This window comes from Gopherus flavomarginatus, chromosome 5 (assembly GCF_025201925.1).
Source record: "Gopherus flavomarginatus isolate rGopFla2 chromosome 5, rGopFla2.mat.asm, whole genome shotgun sequence".
Lineage (NCBI taxonomy): Eukaryota > Metazoa > Chordata > Testudines > Testudinidae > Gopherus > Gopherus flavomarginatus.
Window position 1 is genome coordinate 62,713,577 of NC_066621.1, and position 23,309 is coordinate 62,736,885.

A 23,309-nucleotide genomic window follows, 5' to 3' on the forward strand; every position below is an offset into this window, starting at 1 on the left:
TGATGCTTGCAGTTCAGTTGCTGGATGACCCCAAATACAGACCAGAGCGTGAAGCCCAGTTTGCCACTCAGGGCTTCTTTGGCATGTGAAAAAGTTCGGCTACGATACTATTATCTTCCTGGGGCCAGTCTGTGGGAAGCAAATATTCTTTTTGCTTAGGTTGGGCTGTTCAGCATCACTTGTGGCTTGCCAGGTTGATTAAGAGGTGTCAGACGCGACCAAAATGTTCTGTTGGTATCAAGCTTTTATACAGTTTTCAACCTTCCCTCTTACTCAGAGTAGTTATCAAGCTGGCAGCTGCTGGCCAACTCCAGCATCGCCTGAATTTTTGATCCTTGGCATGTAGCCTGGAGCCTTTGGTATCTGATCTCCTTCTGGTGATGGGGAAGAAAGACCAGATGTCTATGCTGCTCTTGTTAGAACTTCCACAAATCTCTGACACAGCAGAGCATACTAGCTGGTGGTGCTTTGCTTGCAAGTCCTGGCAGGAGTGAACAGGAGTATGCAAAGGTGAGTACATTTGTTCATTTCAAGGATTATCATGGGGATAGTTGTGAATAATTTCTTCCCTTTTCTGATAGGGCACCAAGGGTGTCCGTCTTGTCAGCCCTCCAGTTTAACATCTATGTGAGGAGCACTGGTCAGTGGTCCATTTAGTCCAGGATCCTGTCTCTGACAGTGACCATCTACTTTCAGAGGAATGTTCAAGAAATCCTGCAGCAGGGAGTTATCGAATAGCCCATCCTCACAGAAAGTTTCTTCCTAACCCCAGTCATGTTGGCTTATTCCCTGCGGCATGAGGGTTTCCACAGCTTGTTTGTTTTGTTTGTTTGTTTGTTTTTTATTCTTGCTGTTCTAATTCTGGATATTTTTGGTTTTGTCCATACAAACGTCCAATTTTTTTTTTAATCCAGCTTGGTCTCCATGTGCTTGTGGCAATGAGTTAGAGGCTCATTGTGCATTGCACACTTAGTCTTAAATTTTCTCCTGAAATGATGAGGGTGATTTGTGAGCCATTCTTGCCCGTGAAGGATTGTGGATGAAGGCTGTCATAAGTGTCTGAAGATTAACCTTGATCAAACAGAATAGTGCTTGGAACTCATGCCTACTCTCGGCTCACCATAACTCCAATGTGGAGACCTTTTAAGATGAATGAAACAAGTATCTGTTTAAAATAACTTTCCATCTTTGTGTAGGCAATTTATGAATTGAGAAGCAAGGTAGGGAATGGGCTGGTCCATGGTCCCACGGTAGGGAATAGGCTGGTCCATGTTTACTATTTGTATAGTGTGTTGTGTCTTCATACCTACATTCCATTTGATAGATACCTTTATAAATGTGGCATTAGCCTGGAATAAAACCAAGCAATATCAGAATTCCTATTTTATCATGTCCAGTATTTCAACACCTCATCATTTAGTGACAAATATGCACCATATCCGTTGTCACCATTATGTAACTCAGCATTACTAATGAAATACAAATAAAACAGATGTCTGAAAACAATTCCTGGAAAGGAAGAGGAGGCTGGAGTAGGCTGTTCTCACTGTATCAGGCCAAGGTTTAGTGACAATTAGTAGAAAGGCGTGCCATGTATTGGGCCTTTTATCTCCCATGTTCAGTCAGATAAGTTGCTCCTTGACCTTTGATTTGTTTTTATTAGTCATAAAGGATTAGTAAACAGCTCACAAATAAATCTGACCTTTTAAAATCTGAGCTTGATCTCTCTTATCGACCTTATTCAGATATTCCAAAGCCTATAAGTTCTCTTCCGCTCCACGTTGCAGAGGGGAGCAGTCTGCAGTAACTTACTACAAGAATAGGCAAAACTTCAATGTGCAGGGGAATGCTGCCTCAGTAATGTGCTATCTCAAGGATGCAAATCAAGAGGCCAGATATGGAGTCATGACTACACCCTTTTCATGTATGCAGCCCTTAAAAGCTGCAGACTTAATTACTAAAGAAAACAAGTATCTGGAGTGGCCATTGTCTGAAGACAAGATACTGGGCTAGATAGACCATTGGTCTCACCCAGTACGGCCCTTCTTATATTCTTAATAACTGCAAGCAGTTGCTGTTTTAAGCACTTGTGCACAGTACTGCCACATCAAGTTTCTCATATATGGACATGTGCAGATGGCTCCTAAACATGGCTGTCACCATTGTCTTAATGTACCACGTGTAGAGGGCCAATGAGAGCATCTGCAAATATATTTGTTCTGAGGTTCTCTGCTCCAATGCTACACCCTCATTTCTCAGCTGCAGCTTCCAACGGTCCTTTTAGTCATGCCCACAAACTGCTCTGCCTTCTTCAGGGTTGCACCCAAAATAGACAGGGGCAGGCGTATGCATGGATGTTTTATTGTGTTCTATTGCCCTCCCTCTTTCCTTAATTCTCTCCTGTCTCCACAAGGACTTCTGCCATATGGGATAGTGCTTGCTCTAGAGAGCTGATAGGCCTTGTAAACATTCCGCATGTGGTGTTGACAAAAAAAAAAAAGTCATTTGAGGTTATGGCTCCAGCCTTGCTGGATAGGAGAATCTTTTGTAAGCTTCTCGACATTCTTAAACTTGTCATCAGCAGGAGCATAATTACTGACATAATTTCAATGAGCAGAAAAACAATTTAATTTGTGTGGGCTTTTTTGTTAATATAAGCTACTTTTAGTCTGTATACTTTTTGCAGGGCTTAAAAGGGATCAAGCCAAAAACAAGGCCTCCGGAGAAAGGAGAGGAAAGCTATGTAATAGCTTCTTCTACACTGGAGTCACTGAAGTGGCACAAACTGGGATCTTAAGGCTTGTCTACACTGCAAAATTAGGTCAACTTTAATTTAAGTCCACCTAAGCCACTTCAGTAATTCAGTCAGCTGTTGGTGTCCGCACTACCCTCCTGCCGGTGGAGCACGTACTTACCAGGAGCACTTGCACTGACTGAAGAGGGACATTGTAGGGTGGCAGCCCCCACTGAGAGCCCCACGCTGGCTCAGTTTCACAACCGAGCCTACCAGCAGTGACGTTGACATTGAGAAAATTGAAATTGAGTGGGGAGCCTGGTGAGCAACCTAGCGGGAAACTGGGAGCCAGCGGAAAGCAGGGCTCCCAGTGCAGAGCAGGGAGCCCAGGCAAGCAGCCTACCTGGGAGCCGGTAGCCTGGGGATCAGCAGGGCTCTCAACGGGGAGAGGGGAGCCCAAGCAGCAGCCTGCTGGGAGTGGGTAGCCAGAAGTCTGGGGGAGGGGAGCCGGGCTCTGTCGGGGAGCCCTGAAATTGATCAGAATTTTAGCCAGGAGCTGATGTAAGTAAGGCAGTGTCTACAGGCACACTGCATTGCCCTAACTACACTGACATAAGCCCTCTATGCCTCTTGTGGAGGTGGAGTTACTATCTTAGTGTAGTAGGGCACTTATATCAGTGGGAACAAGACTGAAGCGTAGACACTGACATAGGTCGACATAAGCTGCCTGACGTCTACCAAACTCTGCAGTGTAGATCAAGCCTTAGCGACAAATGACTGAACTTAAATTGTTGTTTGTATCCATGTTGGTCCCAGGATATTAGAGACACGGGGTGGATGAGGTAGTATCTTTTATTGAGTTGCTCTTCTGTCAGGTAGTATACTAACTACAGTTCATCCACGTACATAAATAAGACTTAGAAATGGGGAAGAACTGAAATGCCTGGCTGCCTAATTGTCTAAGGGTAGGACCAAAAATATCAAAGCATGATCTGTAAGTGAGCCCCACCTCATTCTTCATATACATTAGAGAAGTATATTAAGTCCATCCCCTGACAATATAGGATTTAGTCTCAAATGTGGGGGTTAAGTGATAATTATCTGACTGTAAGTCAATTAAACGTATCTATTTTTGAAAGCACATGAATGTATTCTGTAACTATGAAAGGATCCCATTTGTGTCCCTCCTTGTAACAATTATTTCTAACAGTGAAATGCACTGTCTTGCCATATTCTTCTGTGTTCACCTGTATTGGTTACAAATCAATAGCTTTCTTCAGTAGGAGCTGCTGGGTGCTTTTTATCACTGGGCCACTGAATACGGACTCGGGAACTTCAGGCACCCAGGTCTGAACACTTTAGTCATAGTTATAAATAGATTCTGCTATTCATTTCTTTCCCCTTGTTTGGTTCTTTTCCCAAAGGAAAATCTTGTTGAAACATCATTGCTCATTTTCCAATGTTGGTTTTGAGTTTTGTGCTCAGAAAATTGATTCTGTGAAACTGATTCTGCTGGGGTTTTCTGTTCCCCAGTCATAACTCAACAATTTAGTAACCAAACAAACTAGTGCTTATTACTGTGCTAGCACTGCAGAGCCAATGTAACTTCTGAAGAGCAAAGTGTATTCTCTCTGCTTCACTCATCATTGGCCACATTGCCAATTCATTCTAGAATCTGTTGCTGGTGGTGATGGTACAAGGTTATCCCAGACTGAATTTCAGATACAAAGATGAATTAGCACAGCCAATTGTTAGAAAAATAATGAACCTAGGAAATTTAACATAGTAGTTGTTGAGAATAAATGTGAAACATAAAGGTACTGTTTCTATTAGAGATGGACCTGATCCCAAATCTAGACTTGGTGATAAGCAAGGTCCATTGCTGGACTTTTGTGGCTTGGCACTTTACTTCTAATGGGTTAATTTAAACTTTGGTTGAGTTCTGATATGGATGTGAGGTGTACAAGTCAGGCCATTCTTTTAATTTTTAAGGTTGCTTTTCCACACATCACTGCACATTTAGCTAAATCCTTTGATTCCAAGGAAAACAGTTATTTCTCTCCCAGAGTGTCTATCTGGAAGTAGTTAGTTAAAAGTAGACAAAAGAATTGTTTATCCAAGATTTCATCTACGTTTGAGTGGGCGGCTGGGATGAATACAGAATGGCCTCATTTAGATCATTGAAGATGGTGCCAATTTTAAATTTAATTGAAAACAGATTATCTGTCACCTACCAAAGAAGAGAGGAAAAGATTTCATATGTAGTCTTCCTGTAAAAAGATGAATATTGTCAGTTTGGGACTGCAGTAGGAAATGCTAGAGTAATGAAGAAACTAATCCGAAAATTTAGGTTGAATAACACAGAATCAATTCCAGTAAATGAAACCTTTGGAACCAGCTTGGCAGTTGGTATGATCAGAAGCTTGTCAGTAGTGATTGTAGAATAAACATTTCAAACTTATAAAATACCGCACTAATCCATTTTAATATATCCCTAATTTGGGGTAACCTGAAATGTAGGGTATTTCATAATGTTTTTATAATTTTGGATAAAATACATCTTTATTTCTGTGCAGGGTCTTTTAGGCACTCCTCACACCATTGTATTTGGGTGCTTTGCCAAAAAATTTGTCCTCCGTACCCTTGCAAGGTGGGGGAAATACCATCTGCATTTTGTAAATGGGGAAAATAAGACAGTGGTTAAAATTAGGATTTTTCTTAATTTTAGTGGGAATTGGTGCCCAAATGTCTTAGGTTGCTTAGAAAATCCCACCTGAAGTGACTCACTCAAGATCATACAGAAAGTCTGTAACAGAGGAAATTGAACCAGCAGGGGCGTCTCTAGGTATTTTGCCGCCCCAAGCACAGCAGGCAGGCTGCCTTTGGCGGCTTGCCTGTGGGAGGTCCCCAGTCCCGCAGATTTGGCGGCACACCTGAGGGAGGTCCACCAAAGCTGCGGGACCAGCGGACCCTCCACAGGCATGCCGCTGAAGGCAGCCTGCCTGCCTCGCAGTGACCGGCAGAGCGCCCCCCGCGGCTTGCCGCCCCAAGCACGTGCTTGGCGTGCTGGTGCCTGGAGCCACCCCTATGAACCAGATCACCTGAGTTAACAGACCATCCTTCGTCCCTTTTGTCCTGTAGAACTCTGCTCAGGTTCTTTAGTGGGTACTATCAGTGGCTTCAGCATGGGCTGTAGGCGCATGCCTTCAAAAACAGTCATCATCATAAACTCAACAGTAAAAGTGCCAACTTCTGGTATTCACCATACTTTCTTTTAGTTACACAGTAATAATCCCACAACCACATATGTTCCAAGTACTACGTCTCAGTAACATAGGGTATGTCTACACTATGGGATTATTCCAATTTTACATAAACCGGTTTTGTAAAACAGATTGTATAAAGTCGAGTGCATGTGGCCACACTAAGCACATTAATTAGGTGATGTGCGTCCATGGTCCGAGGCTAGCGTCGATTTCTGGAGCGTTGCACTGTAGGTAGCTATCCCATAGCTATCCCATACTTCCCACAGTCTCCCCTGCCCACTGGAATTCTGGGCTGAGACCCCAGTGCATGATGGTGCAAAAACAGTGTCGCAGGTGATTCTGGGTAAATGTTGTCACTCATTCCTTCCTCCATGAAAGCAATGGCAGACAATCATTTTGCGCCCTTTTTCCCTGGATTGCCCTGGCAGATGCCATAGCATGGCAACCATGGAGCCTGTTCAGCTTTTTTTTTACTGTCACCGTACGTCTACTGGATGTTGCTAACAGACGTGGTACTGCAGCGCTACACAGCAGCATTCATTTGCTTTTGCAAGATAGCAGAGACGGTTATCAGTTGTTCTGTACCGTCTGCCATGCCATTGTAAATTGGCGATGAGATGACGGTTATCGTTCTGTACCGTCTGCTGCTGTCATGGGTGCCCCTGGCTGAGGTCGGCCGGGGGCGCAAAGACAGAAATGGGATTGACTCCCCGAGTCAATACTTCCTTTATGGTACCTAAAAATAGTCGGTCCTGCATAGAATATGGGGCAAGTGTACTAGAGAACCAGTGTATCAGAGAACCAGAGAGCACAGCCGCTCCATGTCAGATCCCACAGAAATGATGAGCTACATGCCATTCTAGGGGGTGTCCCTGCAACAACCCCACCCGTTGCTTCCCTGCCCCCCCCCAACACTCCTGGGCTACTGTTGCAGTGTTCCCCCCATTTGTGTGATGAAGTAATAAAGAATGCAGGAATAAGAAACACTGACTCGTTAGTGAGATAAAATGAGGGGGAGGCAGCCTCCAGCTGCTATGATAGTCCAGGCAAGACATTAAACGGTGCCGGGGAGAGGAGCCCAGCATCCCGCTGCTATGATAGTCCAGGCAGTACAGAATCTTTTCTCTACATGTGAAAGGGAGGGGGCTGATGGAGCTCAGCCCCCAGTTGCTATGATGAAGACGGTTACCAGCCATTCTGTACCATCTACTGGGAATGACTGGGAGTCATTCCTATTTTTACCCAGGCGCCCCTGGCCGACCTCACTTGAGGCCAGCCAGGAGCACTCACGGGCTGATGATGACGACGGATAGCAGTCATATTGTACCGTCTACCACTGGGGAGGGGAGGGGAGAGGAGAGGATACTCCTGTTCACTGCTGCAGCATCACGTCTACCAGCAGCATGCAGTAGACATAGGGTGACACTGAAAAAAGTCAAACGATTTTTTTCCCTTTTCTTTCACGGGGTGGGGAGGGGGTAAATTGATGAGCTATACCCTGAACCACCCCGGACAATGTGTTTGATCCTACAGGCATTGGGAGCTCAGCCAAGAATGCAAATACTTTTCGGAGACTGCTGGGGACTGTGGGTTAGCTGGAGTCCTCAGTACCCCCTCCCCTCCCTCCATGAGCGTCCATTTGATTCTTTGGCTTTCCGTTACGCTTGTCACGCAGCACTGTGCTGTGGACTCTGTATCATAGCCTGGAGATTTTTTTCAAATGCTTTGGCATTTTGTCTTCTGTAATGGAGCTCTGATAGAACAGATTTGTCTCCCCATACAGTGCTCAGATCCAGTACCTCCCGCACGGTCCATGCTGGAGCTCTTTTTGGATTTGGGACTGCATGGCCACCCGTGCTGCTCAGAGCTCCACGCTGGGCAAACAGGAAATGAAATTCAAAAGTTTGCGGGGCTTTTCCTGTCTACCTGGCCACTGCATCTGAGTTCAGATTGCTGTCCAGAGCGGTCACAATGGTGCACTGTGGGATACCGCCCAGAGGCTAATACCGTCGATTTGCGGCCACACTAACCCTAATCCGATATGGTTATACCGATTTCAGCTCTACTCCTCTCATCAGGGAGGAGTACAGAAACTGGTTTAAAGAGCCCTTTATATCAATATAAAGGGCCTCGTTATGTGGACAGGTGCAGCGTTAAATCGGTTTAATGCCGCTAAAATCGGTTTAAACGCGTAGTGTAGACCAGGCCATAGTGATGTTACTCATTTCTTCATTCGTGACCGACAATATCACCACATTGTTTACCAGAAAAAAGATGAGCTAGGAAAAATTTCATAGTGTTGTGTTTCAGTGTAATAAGACATACCCTGAGCATTTATAGGTCATATTGTGACAAAGTTCCTCCTCTACCTTGGTGGGTCCTCTGCTTACTGGAGGATTTGCTTGCCTCACAGATTCACCCTGTGGGTCGGGAAACAGCCCAGAGACCTTCCGCTCTGGTAGAAGCCACAGTCCAGGTCAATTCCTCCTATGTTTGATCAGGAGTTCGGAGGTTTGGGGGGAACCCAGGCCCACCCTTTACTCCGGGTTCCAGCCCAGGGCCCTGTTGACTGCAGCTGTCTAGAGTGCCTCCTGGTACAGTTGTGCGACAGCTACAACTCCCTGGCCTACTTCCCCATGGCCTCCTCCCAACACCTTCTTTGTCCTCACCGCCAGACCTTCCTCCTGATGTCTGTCTGGTAACACTTGTACTTCTCAGTCCTCCTGCAGTATGCCTACTCACTCTCAGCTTCTTGCACGCCTCTTGCTCCCAGTTCCTTGAATGCACTTCCTCTCCTCTGGCTCCTTTTGGCCTGACTGGAATGAGCCCTTTTATAGCATCAGAGGGGCCTTAATTAAAGTCAGATGCTTAACTGCCTCACAGCAGGTCATTAGCAGGTTAATTGGAGTCAGGTGTTCTCATTAGCCTGGAGCAGCCCCTGCTCTGGTCACTCAGGGAACAGAAAACTGCTTATCCAGTGGCCAGTATATCTCCCTTCTACTACTCTGCTGTTCCCATCTGGCCTGGGTCTATCACAGTATATAGACAACAATGGAATCAGCATGAGGCAAACACTGATTTGTGGTAAGGCTATAGTCTTTATAGGTCTCTTAGGCTCATCAGTTTCCAATAACAGCATATTATCTTTGTGTAAGTGTAGCCAATGTACGGTAGACAAAGTAAGCGCTCATTGTTGATGTTATAGAGACTTTTACCAGGGTCTCTGCTGGCTATTATTTGTACAGCCAACAATATCACATTTGCTCACTAACTTATTCTTTTTCCTGGTTCTGTATACAGTAAAGCGTCAGAGGACTAGAAGGGTTTTGTAAAAGCAGCAAAGAATCCTGTGGCACCTTATAGACTAACAGACGTTTTGGAGCATGAGCTTTCGTGGGTGAATACCCACTTCGTCCTTGAATCTTTCATACTGTATTGGAATGTTGCTGACTAATTTAGAATTTTCTGAAACAAGAGATGCTGTTGTACGTTTAGTATACACTGACAAAAGTTGTAGATTGTCATTAGGACATTTCCATTTTAATTGGCTCATAGTCTGTCAGTAGATACTTGGAGCGTGCTGTCTACCCACTGGCTGCGTTGAAACTTCAGATTTGGCTGAGTAAGTGCTACCATTAGGATTAACACCTTGCAGCTGCACAGCATGTCTATACCCTCAAGGATAGATTTATTTAAACATTTTGGCACGAGATTAATATGAACTTCAGTCCAAACTGTAGCTCCAGAAAATGTATGCTTACAGTAGAGATCATTAGCATGCTCAAACAGAAGACACAAGGAAATTCAGTATTAGCCTGTAGTGGAAATGAAGAAAGTTCTTAAGTGCGTGCAATAGGTAAATTCAGATGGCTATTTCCTATAGGCTATGTCCTCTGCCGGTATAATCTGGTGCTGCTTGATCGAGTTTAGTGGAGAGAGATCAACTGACACCAGCAGAAAATTTGGCTCTGTATCTGTCCATTCCAGAGAGTGGACATTTCAGTGACTTTTATGTCATTGTGTATATTGATCATTCAAGGTTCAAATAGTCATATTCAGTCTGTGAGTTTATAGTAGGAAAACCTTACAAAATGATGGCCCAGTCCTAGAGAGGAAGGATGAGTCTGTGGTTACGGGACTAGCCTGCTGTTTGAGAGGCCCCGTTTCCTGCATCACAGACTTCTTGTGTGACTTTCGGCAAGTCGCTTAGTCTGCCTGCCTGCCTCAGTTCCCCCTTGGTAAAATGGGAATAATGGTTCTTCACTGTCTCACAGGGGTGTTGTGAGGATAAAAGGATTAAAGATTGTGAGGCTTTCAGATACTATGGTCATGGAACCATAGAAGTACTATAAATACATAGAAAACGGAGGTGCAGAGCACCCTCAACTCCTCAAACAGGAGAATGACTCCTCACATGGGCACAGATCAAGCATGACACTTAACATGTACTTTTAAATTTATACACAGGCTTCAGTGCTGTGCTGGATCAGGGAGCTTACTTCAGGCATCCCTTTTTTTAAATTTTGTTTTGCAGAAGAAGGTCTTGTCACTTCTAGTTTATTTACAATTCAGAGCATTTTCCTGTCTTTTCTTTTCAACACTTGTCTCCTCTTCCATGTGGCTTCTAAGGAGAATGCAGCCATTGTCCAGTTGACAGCTGATTCGATTTGTTTTCATTGCTATGAAAGTGTAGGTAATAATTAACAAAAGGATTGCAAATCTGTATAGCATCCAGTCTTTTGTTTGAACTGGCAAAGCTCTTCATCTGTGGTATTTACATGAGCCTACCAACAGCTTGTCACTGCTCATTGCGCTAGGTTCATACCGTTTCTTTTTCAGAGGGATTGAAATGTTCCTTGGGTAAGTGCATAACGGGCCTGATTCCACTACCTTTAATCCCAGTGAGCTGTACCTTATTCAGACAAATGTCACTGAAATCAAGGTGCTGTTATGTAAAGTACTGCTCAGTGGGAGTGAGACCCAGGTTTAAGCAGAGAACATTCAAATTGCATAGTATATTTAGGCCCTCATCCCTCAAAACCTTACATGTGTTTTAACTTCCTACATTATGGGAGAAATGAATTTAATAGGAGTTTTGCCAGTTTTGTCTTTGTAAAACTCACACTCAGGGTAGTCCCCTTGACTTCATTGGGAGTGTTCACAGTGCAGAAAGTTCAACGGGTGTGTAAGTCATTGCATGGTTGGGGGCATTAGAGAAATTCCTAAACATTCTTATGAGAAACAGCAGTCATTACAAATTAATATTTTAAAGTGTCTTGTAACATTTGTAACCAAATATTTGGTTACAATATGCACCTAAATGTAGCACAGATACCGAGACTAATTTCTTTCTACTTCGGGATGAGGTGGGAATACAATGCAATTGTTACATAGAAACTTGAAAAGACTGCTGTTCAAAGAAGTTTGTGACAGATTGTGGCCGAGAGATGTCTTATTAGTAATGGGCTTTCCCCTGATCCTGTTGGGCAATGATTATGCTCTTTGAAGTGCGAGGAAAATTAGGTACTACTCTCAAGCCTGATCTGTAAAATTAGTAGTGGTAATTTACCTGTTACAAAGTTGGGCCAACTACATAAAAGAATAGGAATTTAAATAAATTTTCACATGATTGTTTAGAAGAGAGAGCCAGCCCAACATGTATTTAAAGGGCACTGTTGTCTGTAAAGCATAATCTCCAGGTACTTAAATAGTGTGTCTTTCAGCTATTTTAAAGGGACTCAAGTCAGTTTCAAAAAAGGAATTAGTAAGAGTTTCACAAACTATATCTGTCCCTGAATATCCAGGTCCATTTTTGTGATTTAACATTTTCCATGTTTTTTTAAAAAGTTTTCTCTTCCTTGTTGCTATGTGAAAAAAATGAACTGACTGAGTATACAGAAGAAACAGAAAAACTGACTACACAAAGTGCAGTCGAATGCCAAACTAAACACACCAAAATAACATACCAAAAAAAAATGCTTCTCTCTCATCTCTCAGTTGTAGTAATTTCAGGTGGTAGCCATTACAATGGTAGAGACAGTTTTCAGGCAGAATGTGGTGTGTGTATTTTTTAATGAAGTGTCCCTTTAAAAGTTTGTCATGCTAAACAAAGCATGTTTTATCAAAATAGGCTTTAACAATTGATTTTTCATTTGGATCGGTCTAATGGTATGCCAGGCTCTGTTTTAACTCTAGGCTGTGTGTGCAGGCAAGAGAGGTTCATTCCCGTACAGATACAATTTGCCCAGTCTCTCCTGTCCAAGTTCTGCTTTTCCCATTAAACAGGAACCTCTGTTGTGAGTCACCATGGCTGGACCTATGTTGGGTTCCATTCAGCTTATAAAGTATAGCAACCTGAATGCAAGGGGACCTGTTACCTGGATGGAGGAGCAACTTTGAAATAAGATGAGCTGGCTCCCAACACAGAAAAGAGGCACAAAAATTGAGAGGTGTGAATTTCCTTACAAGTTAAATGAAATCTCTGCAGTCATGGAGCGCATGACTATATGTGGATGCTAGCAACCACATAAACATCAGGGGCTAGATTCACCAGAGTTCTTTTCTCTCTCTCTCTCTCTCTCTCTCTCTCTCTCTCTCTCTCAAATTGAAACAGACCAGTATGAGTGTAGAGTTCTTAACTTGATAACTGGCCAGTGTGTACTCAAAGTGAATTTTTAATGTTGCAGTCAACATCTGAGTGAAGACAGTGGGCTACATCCTGGTCTTTGTTCCAACTGCTGTGTGTGCCACTTAAGCAATATAAGAGGCAGATAGCCAGCTTAAATGTTATTCCTCTGGAATATGAGAACCACAGATGGTGTAGAGTCAGCGTAGTGTTGACGTTTTGGCTAGGAAAAGGGGATGTTTGGGAGAATTGTAGCAGCTCTGTCCTCTAGGGATTCCCAGCTCTTAGGACAGCCTCCTGGGGCCATTAAAGCCAGGAATAAGTTGGAGCAGATTAGTGGCTGCTCTCATTTCCACTGGGGGCCAATCTAGTTCCTCTAGCTGGCCCCAAGATTGGTAAGGTGCATACGTAGCCTCCTTTGAAAGCCCTTGGGCCCTGTGCAAAGCACAGCTGAGTTAGTGTGGCCCTAGGCACCCCTGTATTCACAACCTACACACTACTGCAATAATATTTGTACAAAACATGTCTTGTGAGGTTCCACATGAAATCTAACACATGCTGGTTATTAATATAATTGTAAAATGCATGTGTTAATCTTATATGTGACGTTATGGATTCCCTGTGTATGATGTTACTAGAACACGTTGAAGACAAGACAGTCTAGCCTAGGTACAGGTGATAAACAGGTCAGTCCTAGACAGAGGAATGTGGGTTTACCTCAATTTACATATTAGCAATAAACAAAGCCGTCAAGCTAACCCAGCATGGGTTATCCTGAACTTGAGAGAGAGAGAGAGAGAGAGAGAATTAACATGGCTTCTGCATCCCAGGGAGACACGGGAAATTGAATCCCCAAAGCAGCCTTCTTGACATGCCTTAGGGATATAAAGAACAGAGCGCAACTCCATCTTCATCCTTCACCTTAGGGGACAAAGAAATCAAATGATTTGAACCCTATGATGGATACTGGGCAGTAAAAGGCTGGAGACTGTGAGTGAGAGAACAAAGACTGTATTTCTATATTAAGTTTTAGACTTTTAGATGCATGCTTTCACTTCTATGTACTTGTAACCATCTCTAGCTTTTAGCTCTTTTACTTGGGATTGAGTGATACCTGCTCTTTTGTTAATAAACTTGTTTTACTTTCATAATCTTCAGTGCTGTGTAAGTTCAGTAAAGTGTGTGCTTCTAGAAAGCTGACAGGTTGGAGTCTTGTACTCTGTAAAGGCCGTGAACCAAACACTTCCTCTCATTGCACCCTCACAGAGACACTGGTCCCTGAAGAAGAACGATTTAGGGGTGAATTCAGAGCTGGAAGGGTACTAATGTCAGCTTGGGAGGAGTAACCAGGTTGGGCAAAGCCAGGGTGAGGCTTGTGGGCTGCAACCAGGCTGTTGAGGTCGGAGCTCTGGACCCAAGATGCACAGCCATTAAGTCCTTCGTAGTTTGAGTTCTTTGCCTCTCAGTTACTTGGGGTCGCTCTTTTATTTTCTTAGCTAAGCACAATAGATCATGTTGGGAAGTCCACAGTAGGCCGATAAGACAGAAGTAACCAAAATATGTTCTCTTCACTACCATACCCTCTGCCACACACTCATTGTCCTTTCCTATCTCTACCCCTTCCATTGTCTTTTAAGCATGTGGGTGTTTCTCACTGTGACTATAGTATAGTCCAAAGAAGGACCCTACAGATATAATACCCTTCTCAGGAGCAGGTCATGTGATCAGTTATTGGCGATCACAGCACACTTCAGATTTTTTTAGATGAGCTGTAGCTTCTGTTGCTGGGGTCTGCCAGATGTCTGTCAGTTCTCACTGTCTGAAGATAGATGCTGTCTTTGATTTTGTTTGTTTACCATGGTTTTATAAGTTGGAGGCAATGGAGGTCTAAATTTAGCTCTCGGCACTAGTAGTTGCTATTAAGTTGTACAGAGCTCTCATTGTTCTGTGTGCTCCGGCCCTGGACCACATACCTTGGATTAGTCTGAAATGATCCCCTCTCGCTGTGATGGAGGCTGATATATTGAAAGACTCTGAAGATGGCCACTTCTATCTTCATTGGAAGAGCCAAAGAGAAGATCTTATTCTATGAATAGAAGCTATATTTAGTGATATTTTTTTCTTTCATCTGTTGTAAAGAATGGGAGCAATAGGACTATAGTAATGAAAGCTGCAGAGCCCTCTGTCTGTGAAAGTGTATTGATTTTAAAGTATGTGCAAAATTAGATTTAAAGAGCTTGACTATATCCTTTTGAGAAGTGTTAGCTGCTGTGCTCCTAGATTCTTTGGAGCCCAGGTAGTCCATAAAATGACTACAAAATCACATATCCTATTGCTCAAAGTCTGCAATAGACTGAGTAATGACACTTAATCAGATTGGAACAAAAGGGTACAATTGTACCGCCATCACTCCTGCCATTAGGGACTGGGTTTTATTACTATTTCTTTCAGAGTTCAGCTGGATTTAGCTAAAGGGGCAAAATACAAATGCTCAAGCCAAAAGAATCAGTTCTCATTTTCAGTGAGCTACTGAAAGGTTCTGTAGTATAACAAGGAAACTGCTTGAGGTCATGGAAAATAAGGACATGGAAGTTGTACCACAGCCTGTTTGTTGTTGTATTCTGTGGTTCAGTATAATGGATGGGGGAGGGGAGAAGGATGGAAGGAAAAACAATATTCAGATTTCCAGGCTAGACCTGGATACTGGTTAGAATATGCATATATGATAGTGCAGTATACATTCCCAGCCACAGCTGGAGATTTTCTGAGTGTGCCTTTTGTGTACAGTCTAGAAGATATGTAAGATTGCAGATTGAGAATGCAAAAGGAAAACTAATGATAATTATAGGCAAGGAACAGCTGCTCAAAACTGTCCTACAGGCAAACACTTGAGCTGTATTATAATATTTCTGTGGCAGCCTTCTGGTTGTAACACTTAGGCCCTCAGCTGGTTGTTTTCCATGTTTAAACTGCACAAGTACTTAGTGTTTGAGTTATAACTATTAGTTATAATATGCAGGAGTGATGAATGAACTCATGTCATGTATAGAAAACCTGTGCTGATGCAACTTAAGATAGATTTATTTCATACATGAGAGAACAGTCTTTGATCTAGACATTTGGTCTGATTCTCCTTTAATTGAAACTGGAGTAAACCAGGGGCAAGTTTAAGTTAAATGGAGTAAAGCTGGTATAAGTGAGAGGAGAGTCAGACTAGTATATGGGTCAGTCTCTCGCAAAGTGGGCTTGTAGAGTGTTGCAAGGGAGAGCCCTGGGGTTTTTACCAGGTAAGCAAAAAATTGTTTTGTTTGTGTGTTTTTGTTCATTATCTCTAGTCTTTGTGATAATAGGTGGGTAACTAGAGGTTGCTAGTAAATTTTCATTGTACTTTTGCAAGGTGTTATAGCTGTATGATGCATCTCCTAAGGGAGTTGGGCATTTCAGAGGGTGATGGGCACTTATCTCCTTTAGGCACTTCTGAAAAATCTCTTCTGTAAAGGAAAGAGCACTAATTTTGAGTCTTGCTTTATTCTGCATGCATTGGAAAGCTATGGATCATGTCAGTTGATTGCCAATAGAGGTTTCTCTTCCCCAGACTCAGTATTCATACTTAGCTCTATGAGAAAAAATCATGTTCTAAAAAGACCGGACCCATTTTCCTCTGCCCAGCAGTCCTGGTTCACCAAAAACTATGCAAAATACTTGCCAATAAAGGGCTTGGGTTCCCCTAGATACTTCTTCACATTTAATTACTCAGATGCATAGTTTGTGTGCGTGCGGGGCCTTCAAACCACATTACCTACCTGCTGCTCGTCAGCTGAGGGGAATGCGTCCAGCAGGCAAAAAGGAGGTCTTGGCCTGATCCATCGTTTTTCTTCAAGCTATGTTAAAGAGACCACACAAGCTGTGGGAAGAGAGAACACAAATTCCTCCAGGCTACAGGCAAAGGGAGTAATGCTTCTTCCCCCCGCCACCTGGCTCCCTTCCCAATGTTTGATCCTTTTATTGCCTTTTTCATACATACCTCTCCAACCATCAGCGGCAGCCATCTTTTATGCTCCTCCACATTTCCACACTCCAGCTCTGGCACCCCTGATTCTCTAGCCCACGACCAGATGCCACTCATGCTCACTTGTCTGTCCCCTCCCAACCCAACTCCCGGTTTGGGGAGTGAATTATGAGCCATTGGGTGGCCCAGGGGACTGATAAGATGGAGTGAAAATGACTGTGTGACGGCCTATGTGAACTGAGTTTGGAGTGGCAATTGGCATTTACCAGCCAACTTGTTGGCAAAGATCCAAGCAGTCATGAAGACTTGAACTACCCCTCATCTTTAGACTTGCTCCCCTCAGGTCTGGGTTGGTGCAGACTGGTGAGACTATATGGGAAAGCTTGTGCTGCTGCTGCTCATGCTGTTACGTATGTGTTGTGCGGTTAAATACAGAACATCATTCTATGGCAGTGTCAGTCTGGTACCTGAATAGAGTGTTACCGTATTTTAAGCAATGTAATGTTAATTATTTTTTAGAAGCCAATGAATAAATGATCACAAGTACTTTGGATCTGAATCTCCTCCACTGAATCCATTGCTTTTCATTGCCTGTGATATCATGAAATATGTTTTCATGTCCTTTGCTTGTTTTAGACTACTACCTCAATATAGCAGATGAACCTACCTCTCCTAAGAAGCCTAAGAATGTCCCTGAGCACTATGACTTTGAGAGCAGGTGTTCAGCCCTTTCCTCTGATTGGACTTCTGTGAGAATCATCCCAGAGGAAGAAATGACAGAGCACAACCTTCTGGCCATTCGAGTCATGGTAACCAGTGATGGGAGCAGGTATATAACCTATAACAAAAAAACCACCACAAAGCTGGGTCTGTTTCTTCCAGGAACAAGATAACCACAAAATACAGTGCCTGGGTGTCTTCAGACTGTGCTCATAAAACAACTGAATACAGCACGAAAAAAAACCCAACAGAGAAATCAATGTAGTCCTTCTTGCAGCTGTTGACCTCCTCTAGACATATGACCCGCTTAGCAGGGAATTTCACATCCCACCCAAGGACCTGAGTCACATGATCCCTGATCTAACCAAGTTCAGCTATTTATTTTCCAGAAGTGACAGTATATCAATTAGAACAGTGGGAGTACATTCATGGCAAAAGTGAGTCACATGACATGCCTCCTATCTCTTAGAGAGAGGCTTCCCTGCCTCAGTTCTTCTGATCATATGATGGGCCTTTCCATCCTTATGGAATTAGAAATCTCATCATCCTTTGAGACTTTTATAAGGAAGCCCAAGTCTTATATAAAAATGGAGAGAACATCTTAGACTTCTGTGCTCAACTCTTGACAGAATCCTGTAGAAGTCAACTTGCACCTCTACAATAAAGGCTAGATCTGCATTTTTCAGTGAGAGCAATTCTGCCGACTTAAAATAAAAAATCTGTTGCAAATGCAAAAACCTTTGGTTAATAAAGAGCATTACTAAAATTACAGAAATCCTTTAAAATATCCGTTAACATTCTTTTAGTGTTTGCTAAAACTGGATAATGTGGTCTTAGAAAATAACTTATCTCCTACAAATGTCTTGCATAACTCTGCACTGTGTCACATATCTGGCTATATCATTTAATGTGCATTTCAGACAAAGGGGGAAAAAATCCATTCCAGGATTCATCTGTTACTGCCACAAGGGTAAACATAACTCAGGGGAGGAAGAGATTCAGAGTTTCCTACCTGTTTGATAAAACATTTTGTAGTATGGAGGCTTACCGTGCATTATATGTTTGGAACCGACAATAATACAATGTGAGGGACAAGGTGGGTGAGGTAATATTTTTGTATTGGACTAACTTCTGTTGGTGAGAGAGACAAGCTTTTCTACAGCTGTGTAAGCTCTCTAATCTTCTAGGATGGGCATGGCTACGACAACATACAATAATACAGTGTGGCTGTTTGTCCTCTCCAGTGGCTGGGCCACATACAGATGTTTGAATCCACTACAGACTCTGACCTGATGTATCCAGTCCTTTTGCTCAGGCAGTAGAGACTTATACTTCCAGATCCAAAGGTCTTTGATTTAGTCCCAGCAGGAAACTCAGCCTAGGATGGTGTTGCATCTGTCATCAGAATGGCTTGCGCCAACTCTGCTGATATTGCTTTCCTGGTATTACACTAAAGCTGTAATCATTTGCCTGACATACTAGAGAGGGTACTTCAGTCAGTAGGTACTTCACTTGCCTAAAAAGGGAGGCAAAATGAAATGGCAAGTGACAAATGACATTCCATGATTTAACGGTGCATTCTGCCCATGGGATTCTCAGTGGGAAGGTGCAAATGAAAAGCTAGGTAAAATATTACTTGCATCACAAAGGCCATTGCTTCTTAGTACTAGCTTGAGATACTTATGAATAATGATCACCTAATGAGTGAAGATCAGAGGACAAACCTCATATTGTGGTATTTATACTTTTGCCAGCCAAGAAAAATAAATACTTCAGTGGGGGAGATTTGTCCTTTTAAACAAAAATATATCTATCAAAACTAGTGGCATTTCCATTTTCTTTTCTTATGGCACAGTGCCCAATCATAGTGGTCTATCAATCTCCATTAATTATCTTGACTATCAAAGACTTAAACAGGGTTTGAATAAAAATAGTTTTCAAGTTTTGTTCATTTACTAGAAATCAAATCTGATGCTCTAAGGGGAATCCATCAGCTATTGCAGGGGCGGGCAAACTTTTTTGGCCTGAGGGCCGCATCGGGTTTTGGAAATTGTATGGAGGGCCAGTTAGGGGAGGCGAGCATGGCCCAGCCCCACCCCTACCCCTATCTCCCCCCCACCTTCTTCCCCCTGACAGCCCATCCCCAGGACTCCTGTCTCATCCACCCCCCCCGTTCCCTGATGGCCCCCCGGGATCCGTGCTCCCTGTCCCCTGACCACCCCCGGAACCCCTGCCCCTGACTGCCACCGCCCCATCTAACCACCCTTTCTGACTGCCCCCCTGGAACCCCTGCCGCCATTCAACCCCTCTGCTCCCCACCCTCTGACAGCCCCGACCCCATCCACACCCCTGCCCCCTGACCACCCCCTCAATCTCCCCAGCCCTCTCCAGCCTCCCCTACTCCCTGCCCCCTTACCACGCTGCCTGGAGCACCAGTGGCTGGCGGCACTACAGCCACACACCACGCAGCACAGAGCACCAGATCAGGCCGGGCTCTGCAGCGGCACTGCCCCAGGAGCTTGCAGCCCCGCTGCCCAGAGCATTGCGCCAGGGGCGGGGTGAGCTGAGGCTGCGGGGGAGAGGGAATAGCGGGGGAGGGGCTGGGAGCTAGCCTCCCTGGCCAGGAGCTCAGGGACCAGACAGGAGGGTCCTGCAGGCCAGATGTGGCCCCAGGGGGCGTAGTTTGCACACCTCTGCTATAAGAGTAATGAGGTGGGGTTGTAGCCTTCTGCTCCTCCAAAATTTCTCTACCTCACCTTCCCCTTCTCATCTTCTTCCCACACTATCTGTGCTACAACCATGAACGATCCACTCCTCAGGACAAGAGCTCACTGAGCACCCTGTCTACTCCTAACAAATAACAATGCACCAAGCTCATGTCAGCCCATGGCTGTTAGCTGCACGAATAGGGTGTTAATGCCAGTTCCCAGGCGGTCATGAGACAGACTTCAATAACCACCAACTTCAATCATATCTAAAGCCTGCTCTGTGACTGCCTGGGGAATTGGAATAAACTTCCTGGGTGGGCCTGACTCTCTGGCTGGATTTGCCAGGGTTCGTGCAGCAGTGGCTCTTGTCATGAAAGAGGGAGGGGGGTTCCCTGGCACAGCCTCAGGGAACTCTAAGGAGGAGTTTGGGTGGTGGTGGCCCCTGGGTTAGCCCCACTTGGGAAAGATTTTTAGTGTCATTACTCTGCCTTCATTCATCTGTTTGGACAGGCAGACATGGTGAAATCCTGCCTTTCTACTCAACTTCAGCTTTGTTTATGCTAAACCATTTTCTGAACCAAATAGAAATTGAACCAACTATTAGTATCCTGAAAAGGTCAGGTTAAAACCCCAGTTCTGCGGGGTAGGGGGAATAGCGGGGGAGGGGCTGGGAGCTAGCCTCCCTGGCCAGGAGCTCAGGGACCAGACAGGAGGGTCCTGCAGGCCAGATGTGGCCCCAGGGGGCGTAGTTTGCCCACCTCTGCTATAAGAGTAATGAGGTGGGGTTGTAGCCTTCTGCTCCTCCAAAATTTCTCTACCTCACCTTCCCCATGCTCAACCCAAATGTGAAACACTGGCCTAATGTCTAATTGTGTTTTATCATTGTGCTGTATTTAGCATGTACCATTAAAATCACAAAGTAAAAATAATAATAAACTATTGTTGTTATTAAGGAAAAAAGCCAGAAATTATATTCATGTTACCATTATATCTTGTTGCTAGCATGATGGGCATTAGACATTCAGGTATTTCCCCCTCTTCGTTTAACAGCAGACTTGTAGGAAGACGCACTTAACTTGTTCAGGACAAAGAAGACCCACTGTAATTCAGAAGGGGACTCTGACTCTCAGCAGCATGATTTCAGGCTTTGAATATAATTGTCCATGGCTATCATGGTCTTAATAAGAGTTATAAAACTATTGGGACTATTGCAGTTTTCAGCACATTATATTGTCAGCAAATTACATTCCCAGAGCAAAAAATACTGGGGATGTAAAAAGTCACATTATATCACACACTTTGCTGTCAAGATTTATTTCATTAAAGGTCATACTACTAATTAAATTCATAGCATGTGTTTTCTAAAATGTTTGACTTTCTCACTTTTTTATATTTTTAGTTCAGAGCTGGAATCTGATTTTTATGGTGCCTCATCGAACTCTGAAATTAGTGAAGGACAGATCTCATTGCCTGAGCCTGTGTCCTATACAAACCCCATAAGAGAGCGTACATTGCTGACCACCACTTCTGTGAAGGAAGAGGAGTGCCGTGAAAAGTCCAAAGCTGCTGATGGTAAGTGAATCCACTGTAAATAAACTAACCCAAACTAGTCATGCTCCAACTACTTCGCCTGTTTGCTGTTTCTGAAGGTGTTGTCAAAGCAGATATAGGATCTTGTTGGTATTATCAGTGATGCAGTAAGTTTATAACCTATAAATACTATCTTAATTCTTTGGAAGACTTCTTGTGACGGTTCACTGCCTCTCCAGATACTGTAACAGGATCCAGCAAAATCCTCTTTTCCCTCTTTGCATATTGTTTCAATCAAATAACTAAACCCCTATGAACCAGCAGTGTGAACATAGGCTCATGTAATGAAGGAACTGTTCGGTCCAGGGCACTGCACAATTCTTAATTCTGATCTTGATTCTAAATAGTGTTGTGAGAGTTTGCACAACAATTAGGATTGCCAGTTTTGGTTGGACATATTTCTGGAGGTTTCATCACGTGACATCTTTAAAGGTTTATCTTTAATACCTAGAAACTCCAGGACAATCCTAGACTGTTGCAACATTAACAATAGGAGTGATCTTATCTACCCTAGAGGGCTCTACAGAAACAGACGACAATGCCTTGGTATCAGGGTACCTAAAGCAGTTCTGTCCCCATGTTTAACTCATGAGATGAATCCTTTCCTTGTGAAACAATGTCAACAGAGGCCCATACAATACATGCTGTGTAGCCTAGGCATAGCAGGGCTGAGTCAGAGTCCTTACGGGAAGCACTGAGGGTGCTCAATTTAATTTATTTCTAGATCTGTGACAGATTAGGAGTTTTTCTCCATTGAAAATTATAATGGGGGAAAGGTTGTAACCAGAGCAAAGGTGATTAGACACTCAGGAACTGTATACATAGGCAGTTCTATCTGGAGCCAGAGTTAAAGGAGAAATTCAGAATGGAACTTGTTTAATAATTTTAAAAACTCAACTGTCTATGAAGAGCTATTGCCAACTAGTAGAGGCTATATCATGTTGTGTGGTTCAGTCATTAACAATCTGAGGCCTTGAAGAATCCTTTGTGGGTCATGGCAGAAGAAAGAGACTTGGCCAGGGTTTTGTTCTGTGTTTGCAATCTGGAAGGGTTAATGCTAGAATCTGGAGGGCACTTTTCAAGAACTTGTGGCAGAACAAGAACAAAGGTAGATAAATCTCCATTCCTGCACCATTTCCACCTACCAGCAATAGGAAAAGAACCGGAGCAGCCTCCAGCAAATCTTGGAAGAGGAATACTGTCCTGCTTTTAAAGGGAAGTTCAAACCCCATCCTCCTACTCTTAACACAAAGAAGCCAAGTGCAGCCAGCCTGAAATATGTGTAACCCCTCCTCTTCTCCAAGCTCATTATCAGAAGCAAGCTCCCCACAGACCAGGACCCACCAACTCAAAAGAGCACCAGGCCCTGCCAGAACAACAGATGCAAAACCTACATATATATCAACACCCCCCACAAACACACCTGTCAAGATTCATGAATCCTACACATGCCTATTACTTCCTCCAGTGTACCAAATGCCACAATAACAGGTGAAATCAGACAATCACTACACTGTAGGAAAATGATAGAAGACAAAAACACCTGTGGATGAACACTTTTCATAGCTTAGATATAGAGCAATCAATCTATCAGGCTTCATCCTCCAAGGAAACCTGCACAAACTTCCAAAAGACAAGCTTGGGAGCTTAAATTCAT

At 43.6% G+C, this 23,309-nt stretch overlaps 1 protein-coding gene across 1 annotated transcript in view; it reads left to right on the forward strand.

Annotated features, from left to right (window-relative positions):
* The first annotated feature begins 5,058 nt into the window (after positions 1–5,058).
* LOC127052384 (F-actin-monooxygenase MICAL2-like) overlaps positions 5,059–23,309 on the forward strand; it is a 31,931-nt gene continuing 13,680 nt past the window's right edge. Inside the window, exons 1-3 of the mRNA XM_050955981.1 lie at positions 5,059–5,143; positions 17,271–17,463; positions 21,462–21,634. Coding sequence (XP_050811938.1) covers positions 5,059–5,143; positions 17,271–17,463; positions 21,462–21,634 — 451 coding nt within the window. The remainder of the gene's footprint in view (positions 5,144–17,270; positions 17,464–21,461; positions 21,635–23,309) is intronic.